Here is a 15,530-nt window from a genome sequence, read left to right on the forward strand (position 1 = left end):
ACCAATTCACCCAAACTGCATGTCTTTGAAAGTGAGAGAAAGCTGGAGCACCCAGAGGGAACCCACACAAATACTGGGAGAACATGTAAACGCCACACAGAAAAGATCAGGTGGGAAGTGAACCCACAACCATCTTGATGTGAAGCAACAGCGCTAACCACTGCAAACAGAAAAACAGAACTATCAAATGCACACTTTGCTTTTTTTTTTTTAAATATTTATTCTTTTGTACAAATAGCAAAGTATTGAGTTGTTGTGCTGCACAGAGGCTCAGGGTGCTGTTGGTTCTTCTGCTGACTGAGGCGTGTCAGTGGAACACTTTAAGAAGGCCGGAGCAGTGAGGCTCGATGGAGGTCACCTCCAGGGACGGCGTTGTTGGTGTTGAGCACCAACTCGTGGTTTTGCTTCTTTCCATTTGTCCTGAATTATGAAAAGATTTGAAAAAGAAGGGGGGCGGGGGGGGGGGGGGGGGGGGGGGGGGGGGGGGGTTCGTGACATTATATTTTGGGGTTGATGAAGAAAACTGGCAGAAACTTACAAAACAAATTCTCACTTTGCAACATAATTATTGTGTGTTTTCAGGCTGATCTTCATTTTTAATAATTGATAAATAGGGTGTGATGGTGGAACCCATTTACTCAAAACCTACTGAACTTCCACTGGATCAAATCTTTTGAGCAGGTTTTGTGGAGATCAGCTCAAAACATTTTGAGGAATCTAACAGACAATCAAACAGTCTGTAAACAGAACCTCTCTGGTTGGTGGTGATAACACTCACATTCATGGCTGCGCCCGTCTTCTTCTGTGGTGCCTGTGCTTCTTTTTTTCTGGGCCTGATGTTTTGCACAGACACGGACTGAGGAAGACGACGATCAGGCTGACGTGGTGATCTCACCTCTTCCTTGATGAATCTCTCAGTCAGCTGGTGGAGGATGTCTGCTGCCGACGGCCTCCTGAAGGGCTGGAAAGACAGAAGATCAGGATCCATCACTAATGCAGCATAGAAATAACTTTTTTGGGGGGTTTATGAGATTCCCAAAGTGAGTGAGCAGGTGGAAACCAAAGTCAAATTTATTTTAAATATCATGAATCTCACATTGACTTGCAGCATGTCCCTAATGATTGAGTCCAGGAAGTTGGAATAGTAGACAGGGATTCTGCTGAACGTTCCACGACTGATGCGTTCTTCCAGCGTTTTCCCTCGTCCATCAGTAAATGGAGGTCTAAAGAGGAGAAATTCAGCCAAAACGTTTCAGCGTGTTGTCAACAAAGTAGGAAAATCATCTGAAATCTGAGTAGCAGAACTTACACGAAGGCACACAGCTCGTACATCAGACACCCCAGAGACCAGATGTCTGATCGCTCATCATACTGCGACTCATTGATCTTCTCCTGGAAAAGAGACAAAACAATAAAGTTTGCATAATCTGCACAGTTTCTGCTGGAAAATTCACCATTTATGACGACAGTTTGTGTTGCAATTCTGACTTTTTGCTTTGTCTTTTCCTAAAGAGAAATTCCAGACTTTAGGAGCAGTCAGTCTGAACTCTTGGTCTGGACTCACTAACTCCAGTAACGGGTTCACACAGAACACAACTGGACCTTCTTCGGTTTACCTTTTGATCTGCTGAATGAGCCTAAACTTCCCCACCAACAACCATGTTTAAAGGTGTAGATCATCCACTGGTGTAGAAACGACCACTGTTCCTGAGGAAGATCCCTTTGTGCTCCACATTGACCCGTACTTGTAAATCTCAGGTATTTCTCGGGACAAGAAGGTTGTTTTAAAAGAAAGAGACAAGAAAAGTGACTCACCGGACTCATGTAAAGAGGAGTCCCTGCTCTACCCATGCAGACATGCTCCTTACTGGGGAGGACCTCAGCCAGACCAAAGTCACCCAGCTTCACGTTTAGGTTCTTGTCCAGGAAAACGTTTGCTGGTTTCAAATCCTGGTGCAGCACAACAGTTCTGTCCGGCTGTCTGTGACAATGCATCAGTGCTGAAGCCAACTGCAGCAGAATACGAAGGATGAAGTTCTCGGACAGAAACATCCTGCAGGAACGAACAGACAGCAAGTTAATAGAGCTAAAAAGAAGAGACCTAAAGTCGTCCTGAAATGATGCTGAAATGAAACATCCTAAGACAAATGAAGGATGATGGATTTACCCTCTGATTTGGTAGCGTTCAATGAGGGTGTCCAGAGCTCCACCCTCACAGTGCTCCATCACAATGTAGAGCTTTTTCTGCTCCCAGTCTACAAAGTGATGGAAGTACTGAACGATATTTCGGTGGCTGAGGTCCATCAGGATCTTCACCTCTGACAGCAGACGCTTCAGTTGATCCTTCTTCATCTCCCTGTACCTCACCACCTTCCACACCAGAATCTACAAATATGAATAGTTTCATTAAAGACACGTCTGAAACTAACACAATTCAACACAACCATGTGTGTAGTTTACACAACAAAATACAACATTTTATAATTTAGTTACTTTTCCATATACGCTGTAAATTTTGCTGAGTAAAATTTACTCTGCTGGGATAGCATTTGATCCCAGTCCAAATAGTGTTAATTATTCTCCATCACAGAGATAAATCACCTCAAAACAGTGTAAAATCAACTGTTATTGGAGTAAAACCTCTTGCATTGAACAGATGGTGTCGCAGACTGAACGGTCCTCCGTCAGCCCCGCCTTCACTGCGCTTACGTCATCAGAACTCAGAACTCAGAACTCAGAAGAAGTTTATTGCCATTGCCAATGAACAGGATTCCCAGACTAGGTATTTGCTTTGGTATAATGGTGCAACATTAAACAGAGAGCAATATAAAATGCTAAGATAAAATATGTGCTAAAATAAGATAAAATATAAGACAAAATATGAAATATGAAATATGAAAGGCTATGTGCAATGACACAAACAAAACAACAGTACAGTGGGAGGAGTGCAATTAAAAACCAAAGTACATTTGTCTAAAGTGACCCGTGATAAAATGATAAAGTGACAGAGTTAAGGTTAAGGTGACTGAGTTATGAAGTGTTCATGAGTCTAACGGCAGAGGGGAAGAAACTGTTCTTATGGCAGGAGGTTCTGGTTCGGATGGACCGTAGCCTCCTGCCCGAGGGGAGTGGTTCGAATAGACCATGTGCAGGGTGAGAAGCGTCAGCTGTAATCCAACCTGCTCGGCCCAGAGTCCTGGAGATGTGCAGGTCGTGGAGAGATGGAAGGCTACAGCCGATCACCTTCTCAGCAGAGGCCACAATGCGCTGCAGTCTGTGTCTCTCCCTGGCTGTGGCCCCGGCGTACCACACCGTGATGGAGGAGCAGAGGATGGACTCGATGATGGCCGTGTAGAACTGCACCATCAGCTGAGCAGGCAGCTTGGCCTTCTTCAGCTGCCGCAGGAAGTATATCCTCTGCTGGGCCTTCTTGATGAGGGAACTGATGGTTGACTCCCACTTGAGGTCCTGGGTGATGGTGGTGCCGAGGAAGCGGTGACAGGCCACAGTGGTGATGGGGCTATTGGTGAGGGCGAGGGAGGGCAGGGGGGGGGGGGGGGGGCTGTGGCTTTCCTGAAGTCCACGATCATCTCCACTGTTTTCTGGGGGTTGAGCTCCAAATTGTTGCTGCTGCACCAGGTCACCAGCCAGTCCACCTCCCTCCTGTAGGCAGACTCATCCCCATCCGAAATGAGTCCGATGAGGGTGGTGTCGTCCGCAAACTTGATGAGCTTTACAGAGTCGTGGCTGGAGGTGCAGCAGTTAGTGTACAGGGAGAAGAGCAGAGGGGAAAGGACACAGCCCTGTGGAGATCCTGTGCTGAGAGCCCGAGTGTTCGAGACGTTCTTTCCCAGCCTCACACGCTGACTCCGGTCCGTCAGGACGTTTGTGATCCACCTGCAGGTGGAGTCGGGCACGTGGAGCAGAGAAAGCTTGTCCTGGAGCAAAGCCGGAAGGATGGTGTTGAATGCAGAGCTGAAGTCCACAAACAGGATCCTAGCGTAGGTTCCTGGGGAGTCCAGGTGCTGCAGGATGGAGTGCAGGGCCAGGTTTATGGCGTCATCTACAGACCTGTTGGCTCTGTAGGCAAACTGCAGGGGGTCCAGGAGGGGGTCGGTGATGGACTTCAGGTGGGATAAAACCAGGCGTTCGAAGGTCTTCATGACTACAGACGTGAGAGCCACAGGCCTGTAGTCATTAAGTCCAGTGACGCGTGGTTTCTTGGGGACTGAAACTATGATGGAGGACTTGAAACAGACTGGAACATGGCATGACTCCAGGGAGGTGTTGAAGATCCCCGTGAAGACTGGGGCCAGCTCATCAGCGCGGTGTCTAAGGGTGGCAGGAGAGACACAGTCTGGGCCCGGGGCGTTACGTGGATTCAGCCTTTTGAAATGTCTTCTCACATCCTCCTCTTGGACCGAGAGGGCAGTGGGGGGGAGGGGGGGCAGCGGTGAGAGGGGGAGGTCCAGAGTGTTTGAATATCCAGTTGTGTGGGCGGTGGGGAGGTGTGAGTCCATGACTTCATCAGCCACGGTTCATTGATAATCATCTCGTTTCTGCTTCAAACTGCACTCGAGTCATCATCCATCTCAGCAACAAATATCTGAAGCATTTGTACAACAATCGTGTCCGCATAAATTCAGCATTATTCTATAATAACAGATGAACTAAGCAATCAGAGCGGCGCGGCTGCACAAAATGTTAGCTGATGCGTTCACTGTGAGTCATACATTTCAATGAATCACTGTCAAAAGCCTAATTTCTGCTTAAAACTGACTTTTGATTGATTCAAGAGGTTTTACCTTGTCATCTGAAGGTTAATAATTCCATCAATCCTTTTTGATCACTTTGGGTGGAGAGACTCTGTGTCACACGAGCAGCTGGGCTCCAGTATGACACATGCACAGTGGAGGCCGGGTGGACTAATGTTTAGGGGGCGGACCGTTCAGACTGTGACAACTGTCCAGCTGATTCACTCTGTGATAGAGTGTAATTTAGTCTATTTAGGCTGTGATCAAATGCTATCCCAGCAGAGTAAATTTTACTCAGAAAAATTTCCTGAGTAAAAACAGTTAAAGTGTTACTTACTTTGCCATCAGACTTTCTCTTAATTTTCTGGCATGTTCCAAATGAGCCAGAACCAACAGAACACAACACCTCATAATCCTCAAAATAAGACATTCTGTGGCTCAGTTTAAAATGTTGACTTGCTCCTTCTGTCACCTGACGACCACTGAATGAGAGGTTGAATATTTCTGGCTTTGAATGAAACACGGACAAAGTTTAAAGCATCATAAAGACTAAAGCAATGGACTGGCTCACGCATCATAAAGCAGCAACCACTGGTCACATGACCTTTGCTGTTAGTCACATGACCTTTGCTGTGAGTGAACTTGAAAGTTCAAACTTGACAGTATTAATCCAATCAAATGATCAATTTTGCTTCTGTGAACAATCACACCAATTTCAAATGAAACAATTAAGATGTGCATCAAGTGCACAGTTCAAGCTTTAATTCAGGTGTGTTCATAAAATATCACCTTAACGATTTAGGAATTACAGCCATTTCGATACACGGCCCCTCCATTTTCAGAGTCCATAAGTATTTGGACAAACTATTCATAAGGATGATTTTCTTAGAAATGTCTCACTTTTACAGTTTGATTCCTTTAAATATGACACGGGATGGAAACATGAAATTTTCTATTCCCTGAACATGTCTTTTGACTTAATTTAATGAGATAAAAATCAGAACAAGTCAAGATGATGCTTAAAACTCAAATTAAATACAAATCCCCACAATAATCCTTCTATTTTTTTTTTATGGAGAATGTTTAATCTGTATTTTTAACAAAAGATCTTGGTGAAATTCTGGGTACCCGTATTAATGGTAAATTTCCATTAGATTGTGATATTCTATTTCAAGAAACATGAGACTCAACCATTCTGTTGTTCATAATTGTAGATACATGAAAATGTATTTTGCCATTTTATTCACAGAAGGTCAATCTGCTGCCAGAGAGACTTGACCTCAGATGTGTGAGAGAAAAATGAACCTTTGGACGGACAAATGTAAAATGTTACACTGTTAAGAGACAGTAAACAACTTCATCTACTACCACAAGTTTAGTTACTTTTTCATATAAAAACAGTTAAAGTGTTACTTACTTTGCCATCAGACTTTCTCTTAATTTTCTGACATGTTCCAAATGAGCCAGAACCAACAGAACACAACACCTCATAATCCTCAAAATAAGACATTATGTGGCTCTGTTTAAAATGTTGACTTGCTCCTTCTGTTACCTCACGACCACTGAATGAGAGGTTGAATATTCCTGGCTTTGTATGAAACGCGGACAAAGTTTAAAGCATCATAAAGACTAAAGCAAAGGACTGGCTCACGCATCATAAAGGAGCAATCACTGGTCACATGACCTTTGCTGTGAGTGAACTTGAAAGTTCAAACTGGGCAGTATTGATCAAATCAAATAATCAATTTTGCTTCTGTGAACAATCATATCAATTTGAAATGAAAAAAATAAAATGTGCATCAAGTGAAGATGTTCAAGCTTTAATTCAAGTAATTTTTTCCAACATTATCTTTATTTTAACAACAGCAAACACTTTGCAAAACCACATATATCCAGCCACACAATTCAAGATGTGGGACTGATTTACACACAGCAACTTTAACACTCACTCATAGAACAACCTCCCACCCCACCACCCCCCACCATAATTTAGTTTTGGTTTTTACTGATTATATTCCAGTGTTTACATATTCCTAATATTTAAGAATTATAAATGGAAGGAGAAAGAGAGAGAGAGAAAAAAACTTGACAATTTCTGGCACTGCAGAGGGCCACTTATGTATCCCCAGATGTTTCCATCAAAATTGTTTGATCTGTCCTTTCTAGATAACTTAAAAAGGGACAACCAGATGTCCTCAAAGAGGGATCGTTTACCCCTGAGAGAATAAGCATTTTTTTTCTAAGGGCAGAGTTATAGATTATTCTGAAATCCATTTACCTGCACTTGGGCCAGTCACATTTTTCCATGACAATGCAGTCACTCTTTGAGCTAGTAAAAAGTCTATATCTAAAAAATGTTGTTGTCCCCCTGTGATCTTATAGCTGATTTGCTCTAAACCCAGTGTGCAGAATTTTGGATCTAAAGGAATTTGAATGGGTATTATATCCTGATTGTACTTTCTTTCCACTTCCCAGAACTTCTTTATTTCAGAACACTGTCAAATACAGTGAAAAAGTGAACCTTTGTCCTTTCCACATTTAATACATGTATCGGGTATAGCACTGTTGTATTTATTAAGTTTTTCTGGAGCGATATATGTATGTATAAGCAATAATACTCAGTATTTCAGTAGAATCATATGTATTTGCGAAGCAGAACATTTCCTGTTTTACAGTGGATTTAAAACTGGCACTTCCTGTTTAGGATGCCCTGTACCATGGGTGAGCTTCGTGCCGCTGCGTGCTGCTTCGTTCATATTATATCTGGGGACCACCACCCCAGTTTGCCACTCCTTAGGCACTGTCCCAGACCTCCATGCAATGTTGAAGAGACGTCTCATCCAAGACAGTCTGTCCACACCCAGAGCCTTCAGCATTTCTGGACGGATCTTTTAATTTCATGTATTTGTAGCGGGATGAAAGTCCTGGGTCCCAATTGAAAAGATGTTCCCGCTAGCTTGGCTAACGGGGAGTTCCCCTTTGGCTGACCTGGTAGAGGAACGGTCTTTTGGTGCGGGCCGCGTGGGTTTGATCCCCCACCGTTGTCCCAGCCACTAAGGTCCTGCTGCTTCAATCTGGCGTCACGAACAGGATGTGGGTCACAGAGTATGCTAACATGCACCTGTGACTTCGGGACAAAGTCAAAAATGGTGGGGAGATGTGTAGCGGGATGAAAGTCCCGGGTCCCAATTGAAAAGACGTTCCCGCTAGCTTGGCTAACGGGGAGTTCCCCTTTGGCTGACCTGGTAGAGGAACGGTCTTTTGGTGCGAGCCGCGTGGGTTCGATCCCCCACCGTCGTCCCAGCCATGAAGGTCCTGCTGCTTCATATTTATGTGAAAGATGTTTGTCAGACATTCCACCACATTTGAAAAGAACAGCTCAAACAAATTCCATCCATCCATTTTCTAAACCCGCTTACTCCAATCAAGGGTCAAGGGGCAGCTGGCGCCTATTCTAGCAGTCATATGGTGTAAGGCGGGTGAACACTCTGGACAAGTCCCCAGTCTGTCACAGGGCCACATATACAGTGAGGAAAATAAGTATTTGAACACCCTGCGATTTTGCAAGTTTGCCCACTTAGAAATCATGGAGGGGTGTGAAATTTTCTTCTTAGGTGCATGTCCACTGTGTGAGACATAATCTAAAAAAAATCCGGAAATGACAATGTATGATTTTTTAAATAATTTATTTGTATGTTACTGCTGCAAATAAGTATTTGAACACCTACCAACCAGCAAGAATTCTGGCTCACACAGACCTGTTAATTTTTCTTTAAGAAGCCCTCTTATTCTGCACTCTTTACCTGTATTAATTGCACATGTTTGAACTTGTTACCTGTATAAAAGACACCTGTTCACACACTCAATCAATCACCCTCCAACCTGTCCACCATAGCCAAGACCAAAGAGCTGTCTAAGGACACCAGGGACAAAACTGTAGACCTGCACAAGGCTGGGATGGACTACAGGACAACAGGCAAGCAGCTTGGTAGAAGACAACAACTGTTATGATTATTTATTAGAAAGTGGAAGAAACACAAGATGACTGTCAATCTCCCTCAGTCTGGGATTCCATGCAAGATCTCACTTTGTGGGGTAAGGATGATTCTGAGAAAGCTCAGACCTACACAGGAGGACCTGGTCAATGACCCGAGGAGAGCTGGGACCACAGTCACAAAGATTACATGAGTAACACATGATGCTGTCATGGTTTAAAATCCTGCAGGACAGCAAGGTCCCCCTGGTCAAGCCAGCACATGTCCAGGCCCGTTTGAAGTTCACCAGTGACCATCTGGATGATCCAGGGGAGGCATGGGAGAAGGTCATGTGGTCAGATGAGACCAGAATAGAGCTTTTTGGAGTCATCTCCACTTACCATGTTTAGAGGATGAGAACAACCCCAAGAAAACCATCACAACCGTGAAGCATGGGGGTGGAAACATCATACTCTGGGGGTGCTCTTCTGCAAAGGGGACAGGACGACTGCACCGTATTGAAGGGAGTATGGATGGGGTCATGTATTGCAAGATTTTGGCAAACAACCTCCTTCCCTCAGTAAGAGCACTGAAGATGGGTCATGGCTGGGTCTTCCAGCATGACAATGACCCCAAACACACAGCCAGGGCAACTAAGGAGAGGCTCCGTAAGAAGCATTTCAAGGTCCTGGAGTGGCCTGGCCAGTCTCCAGACCTGAACTCATTAGAAAATCTTTGGAGGGAGCTGAAACTCCAAACCTGAAAGATCAAGAGAAGCGCTGTATGGAGGAGTGGACCAAAATTCCTGCTGCAGTGTGTGAAAACCTGGTGAAAAACTACAGGAACCATTTGACCTCTGTAATTGCAAACAAAGGCTACTGTACCAAATATTAACATTGATTTTCACAAGTGTTGAAATACTTATTTGCAACAGTAACATACAAATAAATTATTAAAAAAATCATACATTGTGATTTCCTGATTTTTTTTTTTATTTTTTTTTTTTAGATTATGTCTCTCACAGTGGACATGCACCTAAGATGAAAATTTCAGACTCCTCCATGATTTCTAAGTGGGAGAACTTGCAAAATCACAGTGTGTTCAAATTCTTATTTTCCTCACTGTAGATGGACAAACACACACACGCACACACACACACACACACACACACACACACACACACGCACACACACACACACACACACACACACACACACACACACACACACACACACACACACACACACACACACACACACACACACACACACCGCTTGGTAGATTTCATTCACTTAAAGGTGACAGAAAAATAAGTTTTTAAAAACTGTGAATTGACATGTAGGTATTGTAAATCCTGGCAGTACTTTGCAACACATGCTGACTTTTGCAGTGTTTTGAGTCAGGTGACAGGGTGAGCCTGATACAGTTAGGAAAATAAGTATTTGAACACCCTGCGGTTTTACAAGTTCTCCCACTTAGAAATCATGGAGGGGTCTGAAATTTTCATCTGAGGTGCATGTCCACTGTGAGAGACATAATCTAAAAAAAAAAAAAAAAAAATCCGGAAATCACAATACCAATACAAATTCAAACAGCTGCAAATAAGTATTTGATCAACTACCAACCAGCAAGAATTCTGGCTCTCACAGACCTGTTAATTTTTCTTTAAGAAGTAAAATTAATTGCACCTGTTTGAATTTGTTGCCTGTATAAAAGTCACCTGTTCACACCTTCAGTCAATCACACTCCAACCTGTCCACCATAGCCAAGACCAAAGAGCTGTCTAAGGACACCAGGGACAAAACTGTAGACCTGCACAAGGCTGGGATGGACTACAGGACAACAGGCAAGCAGCTTGGTAGAAGACAACAACTGTTATGATTATTTATTAGAAAGTGGAAGAAACACAAGATGACTGTCAATGTCCCTCGGTCTGGGATTCCATGCAAGATCTCACTTTGTGGGGTAAAGATGATTCTGAGAAAGATCAGAACTATACAGGAGGACCTGGTCAATGACCTTAGCACCACATGATGCTGTCATGGTTTCTGGCATGACAGCATCAAGGTCCCAGCTGCATCAAGGGCAGCAAGGTCCCCCTGCTCAAGCCAGCACATGTCCAGGCCCGTTTGAAGTTCACCAGTGAGTGTCTGGTTGATCCAGTGGAGGCATGGGAGAAGGTCATGTGGTCAGATGAGACCAGAATAGAGCTTTTTGGAATCATCTCCACTTACCATGTTTACAGGATGAGAACAACCCCAAGAAAACCATCCCAACCGTGAAGCATGGTGGGTGGAAACATCATACTCTGGGGGTGCTCTTCTGCAAAGGGGACAGGATGACTGCACCGTATTGAAGGGAGGATGGATGGGGTCATGTATTGCAAGATTTTAGAAAATCTTTGGAGGGCGGCTGAAACTCCAAGCCTGAAAGATCAAGAGAAGATCTTTATGGAGTAGTGGACCAAAATCCCTGCTGTTGTGTGTACAAACCTGGTGAAAAACTACAGGAAACATTTGACCTCTGTAATTGCAAACAGAGGCTACTGTACCAAATATTAACATTGATTTTCCACAGGTGTTCAAATACTAATTTGCAGCAGTAACATACAAATAAATTATTAAAAAAATCATACATTGTGATTTCTGGATTTTTTTTTTTTTTTTTAGATTATGTCTCTCACAGTGGACATGCACCTAAAATAAAAATTTCAGACCCCTCCATGATTTCTAAGTAGGAGAACTTGCAAAATCTCAGGGTGTTCAAATACTTATTTTCCTCACTGTAATTTATGGGATCTCCAAGAAGCTGCTGGGTACCATGCACAGCCTGTATAGTGTACAAACCAGCCCCTTTAGTGCCCCAGTTTGAGAGGAAATGTTTAGTGAGCTTGCCTTCACGAAGGATGCTGTAATCTTTGCAGAATCAATGGATACTCTGACTGTAGTACACGAGAGGCTGCGTAAGGAATCTGCATGGTTTTTTGACTGTCCTGGATCGATATGCTTTCAGTGATTTTTTTGGTCATGATCATCAGAAACAAATCTGAATGAGGTAAAAGTGTCAAACTTGCTGAGACATTCACTCATCTTGGCAGTGATATTCACATTTTTGGGTCCTTCACTTTTGAAATCACTCGATGTCTGGGACAAGCTTATGGAGTCATGAGGTGACTGGACAGAGGTGTTTGTTGATGACAATAGATGGTGTGCACGTGACGCCAAGGATCACGTGATATGTGGTCACAACTACACTGGATGGCAACTTCCACATTGCATGGACGGCATGTGCTCGCTTTAATACGACTGTGTTTCATTGCTGTGTATACGATTACACAAACCATCAAAAGAAGGGCTCCGGGGGACATTTTTATTTTTTTCCCACAAGAGCAGTGTGAAAAGCGACAGTTTTAAAATTCTCAGTTGCTCCTTTTGCAATTTTTCTGGTTTATGCTTTTCTGAATTTGTTCCTCAACAAGCTCCTCTTTGTACAGTCAACTGACCTTCAAACCAAAGGTAATGTGTAAAATTATCCCCATGAATTGTGCATCATTTGAGCATCGTTGTAGTTTTTTGACTCTGTGTTTGTGAAGTTGATCACATTTGCAAAATTTTCTGCCATATTTGATGCATGATTGAAATGTAATCAGCGTGCGCACGGCAAAACAATTAAACTATGATGTGAGAAAGGACTGAAACCATAAATCACAGCCTTTTGCGGTGTCTGAGTTAGCAGGTACACATTAGGCGGCGGGTCCCGTGTGTGAGCATCATTTGAATAAACAAACGACCGGTCTTTTAATCATGGAAATACGGTGCCAACTTTCTTTGAATCGGTGAGTGTCGGTGCTGAACTTTAATTTCGTACCTCTCTTACTGTGCACGTCCAGACTGATCTGTCTGGTACATGCAAGGGGTTTTTAATGGAAATGCATTGCGATCAGACAGGTCGTTTTTTTCTGATGCGAGAAAAAATCAATTATACAGAAATTTATAAAACAACACTGGGACATTTGGTTGGTGAGTTTGAGCATCCGGTTTATACATTGGCAGTTTAGGTGAGTTTTACTACTCAGGCTTTGATTACTGAGATGCCATCAGTAACACGACTGATGACGACATTCTGCACCCATCCAGCCGTGAAGAAGCTGTAGGCATCCAAACTTCTATATGCCTTCAGGGCTTCTCCTGTGTAGGGTGTTGGAGTGTTGATAAAATAGTTGAAATGTCTGAATATTGCACATCTGGCTTCCGCTCAAAATTGATAAAACCCGTGAGCTTCTGATGGAAATATTGTATGGAATCCACATCATCTCTATTTTCTCTACATAACTGTTCTGATGTTCAGGATGCAGCACTTTTGTTATATCTGACAAATTAGCTTGACTGTACACCGACGATCCAGCATTGGCCCCACTGTGGTGTACACGGAGCTTGCCATCCGTTAACAAACCCGCGTGTTGTGTGTGACATCACTGCGCATTATCTATATTTTTGCAGGAGAACAAAGGTGCAAGTGTTTTGGGTCCTGGTGCTTCCTGTCCTACTGTATGGTTGTGAGACTTCGATGTTAACCACTGACTGAATGCGAGGGCTGGATGTCTTGGTCCAGTATCTTCAGAGGACCACTGAGTACCACTGACTAAGTCATACAAAGTGTTGTATGACTAAGTCATACGAGGTCTATTAGAAAAGTATCCGACCTTATTATTTTTTTAAAAAACCATATGGATTTGAATCACGTGTGATTGCATCAGACAAGCTTGAACCCTTGTGCGCATGTGTAAGTTTTTTCATGCCTGTCGGTTGCGTCATTCGCCTGTGAGCAGGCTTTGAGTGAGGTGTGGTCCACCCCTCTCGTCTATTTTTTATTGCGAATAAATGTCTGAACGATTTGGAGCTTTGCTGCATCAATTTTTTTCCAGAAACTGTGAGAGACCTCCAGGTGGACACTGTTCGAAAAATTAATATGGCTTTCAGGGACGATTTTATGGGGATTAAACAGATTAAGGAGTGTTACTGCCGCTTTAAGGATGGCCCACAACTGCTGAGAGTGCGGCACGCTCCCAGCCCCCATCGACAGGCTGATACCCCGCACAAACAACCAGATCATTTCCAACGTGAAGGCTTTGTTGATCCGGGACCTCGTCTGACTTTCACAAAAAGGCAGAAGACGTGGACATCAGCACTTTTTCCGGCACATTCCACCGTTACAGGAGTTTTTTTCATGGAAAGAAAAGCGGAGGGACGCACCACGGAGCCGTTCATTACGCGGGACAAAACCACCTCGGTGTTGGTCTCTCAGGACAGCTTTCAGGTGGATTTCAGACGGATTCCGGTTGCTTTCCAGTTGTGTGAATATCCGATTGTGATTGTGCATGAGCTGGACATGCCCCAACATGTCCTGTAAGCTTCATCACAGCGTTTCTTTGCGCGAGCGGCTGCACCGCGACGTGTGGAACTCCTCCGCACGTCTGTCTTAATGTGCTGAAAAAGTGCCGTTTGAAGTAGAACCCAGTATAAAATAAGCAGAGCACGGTACAAAGGATAACAGAATTTAATAACATAACAGTGAGTGCTACAATATAACAAATGAGTGCGCGGTCTGGCGTGGTGGAATAGCGGTGCGCTCCCAGCAGCACAAACGGTCCGGAGCCAGAACAGTTCTGACCCAAGGACCCCGCCGACACCCCCCAGGTGGCCGCGACCAACCGAGTCTGTGAAAGAAGACACCATCATGTGAGTCCACCACTCCACACACAGAGAGACCACTCAAAGGTGTACATAAACAGCAAACACTTCCTGGCTTAATCACCAATCAGCTTCCCACCCTGCAGGTATGGAACACCCAGTTCACATTCTCCACTGCAGTGGAAGCTGATTAAACGACTAACATAACAGCTCAATATAATAAGGTGTGAGGGACACCACATTTACTGACTGTACTAATGTTAGTCACAAAACCTAAAGTACCTCAGGAAGTGTGCTGACGAGCGTGAGACCTCACCCCCTCCTCTTTCACAGACCATGACATCAAACCTGGTACAGTCTCCGCATCCATGATGATGAGATGGCTCTCTAGACGACGATCTCACCCGTCTGGTCACAAGGTCGAGTCTCTGGCAAATACACACTGTGTACTCCAGACTTAAATGCAACCATGCCCCAATCCATGTAGATGCACCACAGCTGTGAGTCCTGACAAGCTGCACATGACCAGCCTCAGGTGATCAGGGTGAGGTCCTGATAATTCAGCCACACAGCCACTCAGTCCTGAACGCGTGCCACCTGGAAGGAAAAACAAAAGACAGAGAACAGAAGACAGAAACAAAAGGCAGCCAGGCACCCCCAGCCATACAACAAGCATTTTCAAAAAAAAAAAAAAACCCCAAGTTGTAATTAAATTTGTGAAGCTGTCATTATGAGCGAAACTGTCAGGGTGAGCATTTTTGAAGATGAAAATGGCATCAGTCATTTTTTGTCACAACATAACTTTTAGCGTTGATTGCAGACCATTTGTTGATTTAATTTTGAACAGCAGTACTTAGTTTCTTTTTCCTCTGATTCTTAGTGTTTTCCCCATTTTCTCCAGGTGTTTGGTGGTTCTTCCAATTTTTGACTGGCAGGATGGCTCCACTTCAAATGGAATACCAGAATGATGCCGTTTCTCCTGCACCTCTTCAACCGAGCACCACGAAGGCTACATCTGCAGTGGTAGGTTTCACCTGCAAATATGAATGAATCGCACTGATTATTTGTGTGTGTTGATGAGATTGATGCTGGCTGATGGATGTCTAGATGCA

The 15,530-nt window shown here is 43.9% G+C and overlaps 1 protein-coding gene across 1 annotated transcript; it reads right to left on the reverse strand.

Annotated features, from left to right (window-relative positions):
• Positions 1–1,295: 1,295 nt before the first annotated feature.
• Positions 1,296–6,264, reverse strand: LOC117527114 (serine/threonine-protein kinase Nek2-like). Its single transcript, XM_034189291.1, has 4 exons — positions 6,172–6,264; positions 2,168–2,385; positions 1,816–2,053; positions 1,296–1,392 (listed from the first exon to the last, which is right to left on the reverse strand). The coding sequence occupies exons 1-4, from the start codon at positions 6,262–6,264 to the stop codon at positions 1,306–1,308; spliced, it is 636 nt and encodes a 211-aa protein (XP_034045182.1). The 3' UTR covers positions 1,296–1,305.
• Between the last annotated feature and the right edge of the window lie 9,266 nt (positions 6,265–15,530).

The sequence above is a fragment of the Thalassophryne amazonica genome, chromosome 15, assembly GCF_902500255.1.
Source record: "Thalassophryne amazonica chromosome 15, fThaAma1.1, whole genome shotgun sequence".
Taxonomy (NCBI): Eukaryota; Metazoa; Chordata; class Actinopteri; order Batrachoidiformes; family Batrachoididae; genus Thalassophryne; species Thalassophryne amazonica.

Bases quoted from the DNA above. Each gene is read 5' to 3' on its own strand.
- LOC117527114 (XM_034189291.1), bottom strand. From the start codon at position 6,264: ATGTCTTATTTTGAGGATTATGAGGTGTTGTGTTCTGTTGGTTCTGGC. The intron at 2,386-6,171 runs GTAAGTAACACT...TCATATTTGTAG, and splicing joins AGAGAAAGTCTGATGGCAAA to ATTCTGGTGTGGAAGGTGGT. The intron at 2,054-2,167 runs GTAAATCCATCA...TCGTTCCTGCAG, and splicing joins GAACGCTACCAAATCAGAGG to GATGTTTCTGTCCGAGAACT.